Genomic DNA, 7,769 nt, shown 5'->3' with positions numbered 1-7,769 from the left:
GAGTTCCGGGCTGGAAAGGGAAGTCCTCTTTACCTTTCAGATGGAAAATTGATATGACCTGTGTGGAACTTCCCAGTCAGCGCGGGCTTCCTCCAATCTCAGTAGTCATTCGCAGCTCTGTGTTGCAACAGGAGAGCTGCTCTGACCTCTCCTCTCAGCCTGTGCCTCCTGCACGGTGAGCAGCTTTTGATAGTAGGAGGAGACTCCCACGCAGATCTGGCTCCACAGAGAACTGTTGCCCTAGCAAGGGGAAACCCACAGGTAAAGATGTGAAAGCTAGGATCAGAAGCCAGCCAGCACAGCCTACCCCAGTTTCTGCATTTGTTCTCAGACATATGCTTATCCAAACCACTGGAAGAGAGAATCTCAAAAATAACCATGTGCTCAGGGGTATGCTCGCAGCAGAAGGACACCAGTCATATTAAGAGCAGCTCACCTCTTATCGAAACAGGCAAACCAAAAACCTAGAACAACTGGGGCAGGTGAACTGAAAAGCTTTGCTTGCCACACTTCATCAAGCTTCACTGCTGCTTGCAAACATCTTAACAGCAGTGACTGTTTTCTCTATGTAAGGTTTGGTTTTGTGCACTCTCAGGATCAAGGAATGGGGCACAATATTCTAACCTAGGCTCAGAAGCCTGCTGTCTCCTCGACAGCAAAAGCATTTTCAAAGGTCTTGGAGAAGGCCGGGTTGGAATCAATGGGTCATAGCACTTCAGATTAATGGAGCGAAGCGCTCACCTTCTCCTCTCCCTTGGCTGACGTGTGGATTTGGAGCCGAAGAGCACGTTCCTGCTATTGAGGAGGTTCCCAAACAGCTGTCTGTGGCCTGCAGCTTCATGCAAGGCGCCTTCTCCGGCTGGATGCATGCAGATGGCATCCTCTGGGATCGGTGAAGAAAAGAACAGAATCTTCACAAGTCATTTCCCCAAGATCATTTCCCCAGTCTGAAGTGGTGCAGCCAAAAACTGTCAAGTTTGGGCTCTGCAAGACTATCCGCAGTGCGGCAAAACAGCCATGCCAACTGACGAAATTCTCCTGGATGATCAGGGGGACAACAGGACCATCTAAACATGAGAGCAAGAAAAATTGTCATCTACAATTTGCTGCCCCTGGGGTTTAAGGAGAGCAGCAATGTAAGGATGCGTTTTGAAGACGGGGAAAGAAGCCTTTACCTTAAGAGTTAGGGACAGCCCACCACAATTGCTAAATTCTTAGCACTTCGATGCTTGTGATGGTAAAGCAGTTTCTCAGCCAGAGACAGCAAGCTGCCTCATGAAGATACTCAGTGTCGTTGGAAAACAAAATGAGAGGGCAGATGCTTTTCAGCACCAAAAAGCAAGCCGTGCGCAGTACTGTTGCACAAAACAAACCTCACTTCTAGATGTACGTGGTGTTCATTGTACCATTCCCTGAACTAATGAGGAGGTAAACATTCCTCAGTGCCACCATGCTTCAGCAGCCAATGCCTCCGCAACTAGCACCACCACTAGCCCCATGTCGGCTGCACCAACCACGTGCCCCCGTGCCATAGAGTGTGACGGAGGGAATCTGACCCAATCACATTGACCCGATGCAGGCCTTCAGCCCGCCTTCAGCTGTGCACAGGTATGCTGTTGCCAGGTGAGCACAACACCTGAATCGCACCATCACCCTCTGAAGAGGCAGCAGGCTTGAGCTCAGCCAGGACCAAAGCACCGCCACTGAACCTTGTAGGTGAGGGCGTGTGGGCAGTGGCGTGGCGTGGATGGGCCGTCCTGCATTACTTCTATCAACCGCTCCTCACATCTGTTAGTAGCCACAAGCAGCGTCCTGGAATAAATGGTGCAGCAAAGGGACTCAGGACACCAGTCAGGCCTGGGATTAGCAGCCAAGTCTGGAATCATGGGTGACAGCGCAACTGCGTTGGGCCAGCCACCTCGAGGCAGACTGACACCTTTTCCAAGAGACATCGGCAGCTGCGTGCAATCCCAGGGACGCATAGCATGACAAAGCTCTGGGGGGCTTTACTGACCCTGATTGCACAAGTGCCAGCTCCTGCCCCACATCATCCACTTCATCTCCAAGTCCAACTTGCTATTATTAACCCCCATATCTGACCAATTAGGTGGAAACAGTCAAAGGAAAGGGAATTCTCACAAGCATTGTGAATAGCTTAAATAAGCACCTCTGGCCCACCAAAAGTGGCATCGTGAAAGCAGTGAATGTGGCAAAGACAGTGCCGTCATGGGTGCTAACAGAAACAGTGGACCTCAGAGTGGGGGCACTGCTGGCGCTATGGACCAGGCGTAGCCAGGAGATAGCCCATGGGTAAGATGAGTACATTCGTTCATTTCCCAAGACATTGCCCTGAGCCTTATACGGAGATACTTGTCATTACAGGCTGAGTCTGGGTCAGCAGTGTTTTTGGGTGTGTTTTGTTCGTGTGGTTGTTTAGGCATCCCCTTGATGTTAAGGCATCTTGCAGAGGATGAGACTTCACGCTCAGTGAATGTTCGGAGCGTCTTTTTTTAGTCTGGTGGTTTAGGAAGCCTGCCTTCAAAGCAATTGTTCGCTTTTATGTCTGCAGTGAAGGCACAGCAAACTTGTGTTCTTTAGAGGGCTTTGAGAAAGATGGAAAAACTAAGATCCAAGGCCTTAGCACTAATCATAATACATTTGGCAGGAAAATGGTAAAGGTTATTCATCTCGGAATGCTGCTGCAGCATGGCAACGGGTATGGGCCCGGCTACTGACCATTTGGTCTGTGTTGTCAGTTGCAGCTATCTGCTTTATACCGTTGTTGTTCTGAGATCTTGACGTGACGTGCCAGGGTCCAGCAGTATCATTCCCTTTTGCACCACGCCTATTTGCTGGCTCGTTTGAGTGAATTTTTTCTGATGCGCGCTCTGTTTTGAGGACCTTGTTGGTGTTAATCTACTGTATTATCAAGAGCTAGCGGTTTTAGTGGCGTGAAGTTTTAGCCTCAAAGTCTCTGGTTCACGAGCTCGTGTCTCGTGCTCTTCTCACATCCCATCCACTAAGCCCAGCCGGCCTACCGCTTGCTTCCTCCTTAGAGGAGAAAGCTGGCAGAGACAGCTGTGAGAAAACTGCACAGAGATGTGTTCTTGGCTTTCCAGAATTGCCACGACCTATCAACAGCCTGGAGAAAGAAATTCTGGCAAAGCTACAGACACTGCAAGTCCCATCACAGCTCCCTCGGGAATGGAGGAATCCAGTCTCACATCCAGAAGAGCTAGGAAATGGATGCAGTGTGCTCTTGTTGGCCAGAAGGCTTCCTACGTTTTCAGGCTTACACAATTGCTGGATATGATCTCCCTTTCATCTTTAGATGCCCAACGGAGGAAGATCTCAGGAATGGGCTGCTCCTTACCATCACGGCCAGAGCGGAGAAGGTGCTCCCCCAGGTCGCACCCAAACACCCCTTCCTTCTCTGGCTCCGGCTGCTTTGCTCTCCTGGGGCGGGCCTTCACCAAGGAACGAAGGAAGGTACTGAGCTTGCCCCGTTTCTTCGGCACTGTGCAACAAAACAAAGAAACCAGTTCATTTCAGGCTTGGATCGGTTGGACGAGGCCGAGCATAACAGATTCAACAGAGCACGTAACAACGGGAATAACATTCCCAACAAGAAATACACGCAAGAACGGATTTTCCCTGTCCCTACAAGTGCCCAAGGCCAGGTCGGAAGGGGCCCCGCACAGCCTGCTCTCGTCTCCTACAAAATGCAGAGGCTGGTGACCCAGACTTAGGCAGGGGCCTTGGAGCCTAAGGATCCTTTAGGCCCCTTTCCAATCCCAAGCCATTCAAGGAGGATTCTGTGACTTCCCCAAGCCCAATAATAAACACAGTGGGATTGGGCCAGATCTCTGTGTGTTCCAATGCAGCTTAATGCAGTCCTCTTGCTAAGCTTGCTGAACTTGGGCATTAACGAACCCCCTGAAAGCCACATTCTGACCCCATTTTACTAACCCGCATTATCAAATGTAACATACGTACCTGGCTTTGGCAATGAATTGAGGAGGGACTCGGGAACTTTTCCACTGATGAGTTCCACGCACTCACCAGGGAAAAGCCCAACCTGTAATAAGAACAAAAAGACAGGTGGGCATTAGCCCGAGCCCAGAGCCAAAGGGAAGGTCCTCTGACACCGACACAGGGCAACTGTTTGCATCCAGAAGCCATCCTGTGCAGGCAGAGCAGCTCCAACCTGAGATTCCCGACTCTACTGAAGTTGTGCTCTCTAGTCAAAAACGTGTGCCTACCTCAAAGCCACGCTTGCCTCTCCACCAGGGGCTCAGCTCCTAGCAATAATGCACACCATGTCTCCAACCTGCAAGAGATTGAAACATCAATCCCAGCTTCAGCACAGCTGGCAGGAAAGCACAACTCAAATAACTGCCTTCTTCTGCGCCGCAGAATATCCTAAAGCTTGACAGCAATTGCACCAGTGCTGCCCCCATGGCATTTTCCCTTCCAAAACTGAACTTGGAGGTACAGGAGTTACACAACATACACAATGCAGCCGTGCAGTAGGAAACGGGTCTCAAAAGCAGCAGGCTCTCTGCCAAAGGCAATGGAGAGCTTCAGTTTAACCACGGGCATCTGTTAGCAGGGCTGTCTGAACACATCTGCACACTTCACACACCGGTCTGCTGTTGCTCAGAGACCAGGCTCCCATAACTGGGCAGCATCTGCTTGATCAGAGAGTTCAAATGCCCAATCAAACCATATTTGAGAGATGGCCCAACTCCTCCCAACCCAGCCCAAGTCTAAGCTGGAACCAAACCTTCCGAGCTTCACCTCACGAGACATTCTGAAGGAGTCTGAGAGTATTCCTGAGGCGTTCACACCCTACACTACTCTCCCGTGCATGACAACAAGGAACGCCTGGAACTGCTTACCTCCAGAGAGAGCTCATCTGGCCCCTGGGCGACGTGGCTCTTAATAACATGGGCTGCCGCAATCGCTGGAACGTTAATAGATGACACCACACGCTCCAGCTGCGGCTTCCGCATGTTATCAGCCTGCAAAACAGAGCACAGGCCGTGGTCAGGAGCTGAGGACAAACCAGGAGGATTTCAAGGTGAGGAGCACATCTGCAGAGAAAGCTGCACCCAGCAACTTTACGATGCTTCCACGATTGAGCAAAGACGACGACGGAGGAAGCATGTGGTCACATCTGATTCCAACACAGCACCACAATATTCCCGAACTCAGTGTGGGGTTGGCTCCTGACTGAAGATTCACCCAAGTCTGTGTTCCTCTCTGCTCCATCTCTGGGTCTAAAAGAAACACAGACAGAGATGATTACAAGATCCTTTGTGCAGACGAAAGACAAGGGTGCACACGAATTCTGTTTAGCAAGAAATACTACTTGAGAATCCACAGATAGTTTTTTGAGAAGTAGTATGAAAGATGAACAGAAAGGAAATAGATTCATTAAAATAACCTTGTTAATCCTCTCCCCGTCAAAAAAGGAAGACTTCTGGGCACTGTTACCAGCAGCTCCTAGAACACCTTGCACCACAAACTGCGGCACATACATTTTCTTCCCACAGGTCCCTCCCCTCTCTCATTAGTGTCAGATTCACTCAGGTTAAAATACATGGATCAGAACAGCCATTCAGTTCTGCTGAGGCAGGATCCCACTGCTGGGTTGTCCCCCAGTCCCACTCCCTGTTTTTCCTAGCACGGGTGGGGAAAGGAACTGCAAGTGGTATCACCTACCCAGACTTCTGCAGGGCCTTCATTCAGTCTCCCATTACAGGGAGAAGCAGGAGAGCTCTCATGGCACAATGCTCGAGGCTGGAGAAATCAAGGCTGCCTCTAAGATGGTGCTTTCAAGCAACACGAGGAATTGGACGTAGGACTTGAAACACAGGGTAACGTGAAAAAGCCACCAGTCCCCATGAATGTGGCTGTTCACAGAGAAAACAGCTGCGCGCTTTCCATCAGTGTGATGTTCACCCAACAAAGCACTCAGCCAGCAGATGCATCCAGCGTCTGAGCACCCCTTTGGAGATTGGTTTTCTTAACATCCAAGCTGAATCTTCCCTCATACAACCCGTTCCCTCCAGTCCTGTCACCAGTTACCTGGGAGAAGAGCAGGACAACCCCCCCAACACACACACACATAGCCTCTCTTCAGGTAATCGTAGAGAATGATAAGGTCTTCCCTGAGCTTCCTTTTATCCAGACTAAATAATACCAGTTCCATAAGAAGCTCCCCGTAAGACTTGTGCTCTAGACACCTCATGGCTTCATTGTTATTCTCTGGACACATCTCAGGATTTCAGTGTCCTTCTTGGGGCCCAGAACAGAACACAGAACTCAAGGTGAACGTGAGGGCTCACCAGTGCTGAGTACAGGGGGATGATGGATTCCCTGCTCCTGCTGGCTTCAGCCTTCTGCATTCCAATTCCAATCTAAACCATTCCTGCGGTGGTAGTACTTGAATCCTCATTTGGGGCTGGAGCTCAACAGGTCAACACATCAGAAATAACACAAAGTGCATCTGGAAGACGTGTCTCAAAGCCCAGAAAATCCAACTCTCTGACCTTGGCACAATTCACCAACCATGAGCCAGGTCTTGCTAATTCGGATGATCGGAGCATGAGGGAGGGGGTCGGACATCGGACCACAAGTGTCCATTTCCACTGCAGCTCCATCTAGAGAAGAGCACCAATCAGCAGGTGAGAATGAATTCATTCACAGGCTGCACAATGAGTCTGTTCTTTACACAAAAATAAATAAATAAGTATTACTTCTCGGAAAGGGTGGTCAGGCATTGAATGGACTGCCCAGGGAGGTGGTGGAGTCCCCGACACTGGGAGTGTTCAAGGAAAGACTGGATGTTGTGTTGAGGGACGTGGTTTAGTGGGAGCTATTGGTAATATATGAATAGTTGGACTGGATGATCTTTTTGGTCTTTTCCAACCTTGGTTATTCTATGATTCTATATTCTTGCCTCTGGTAGATATGCACATTCCTGTCAGTGTTTATACAGTGTAACACTCAATGTTAGTGGAGTTACGATTAGAATGGATTTGTTCTCATGCAACTACATGTTTTAATTCAAAGACCACGCTAGTGTTCAAGTGATAGAATAGTTACCAGCATAAGCTGTTGGTTTTTTTTTTTTGCTTTCTGTTTTTTTTTTTTTGTTTGTTTGTTTGTTTTCCTTCTAATTCCAATTACATTTTAAATTTCTGTTTCTGGTAGGCTTTTATTTAGTCGGTTTGTTCTTTTTATTATTTTATTATTACATCGATTCTGTCAATCTTTTTATTTTCTTATTTTAATCCTTCATTTTTAAACAGTTTTCATCTTCACCCACCAACTGCACGACTGATTTTACTGAATGAAATCTGTAACAATGACAGTACAAAAGGGAATTTACTATGAATCTAAATCAAAGCCATGTTAATAATGTTAAAAATGCTAATATTCTTTTTTACAGCCTCAGTTTCCTTGGAGTACCCAAGTATTTCTGAAGACAACAGTTTGTTTTGGTATCACAGCCTCAATTATGTCTTCATATGCTTGTAATTTCTGTAACATTCTTTTGAATTCCTGACTTTGCCCTCTGAAATCAGCACCTTTTAAATATTTTTCTCACAAAGACCTTTGTGAAGAATAGAACATTTTATAAAGAAAATTCAAGGCAAAAAAAAATTTGTAAGATGAACTCCAGGCTGTGCATATTTCTCCTAACTAGATAGAAAACATAGCAGAAATATAGTGATAATTTAAACCATGATTTGCACATC

At 47.9% G+C, this 7,769-nt stretch overlaps 1 protein-coding gene across 1 annotated transcript in view; it reads right to left on the bottom strand.

Annotated features, from left to right (window-relative positions):
• LOC107305732 (rho GTPase-activating protein 32-like) overlaps positions 1–5,015 on the bottom strand; it is a 964,878-nt gene extending 959,863 nt beyond the window's left edge. The window contains exons 1-3 of the mRNA XM_032441313.1: positions 4,902–5,015; positions 4,263–4,301; positions 3,997–4,078 (exon numbers count right to left, since the gene is read on the bottom strand). Of these exons, the coding sequence (XP_032297204.1) occupies positions 3,997–4,078; positions 4,263–4,301; positions 4,902–5,015 (235 nt within the window). The remainder of the gene's footprint in view (positions 1–3,996; positions 4,079–4,262; positions 4,302–4,901) is intronic.
• Positions 5,016–7,769: the final 2,754 nt, after the last annotated feature.

This window comes from Coturnix japonica, chromosome Z, assembly GCF_001577835.2.
Source record: "Coturnix japonica isolate 7356 chromosome Z, Coturnix japonica 2.1, whole genome shotgun sequence".
Lineage (NCBI taxonomy): Eukaryota > Metazoa > Chordata > Aves > Galliformes > Phasianidae > Coturnix > Coturnix japonica.
Note: the sequence above shows the minus strand (reverse complement) of the source record. Positions and strands in the feature narration are given on the sequence as shown.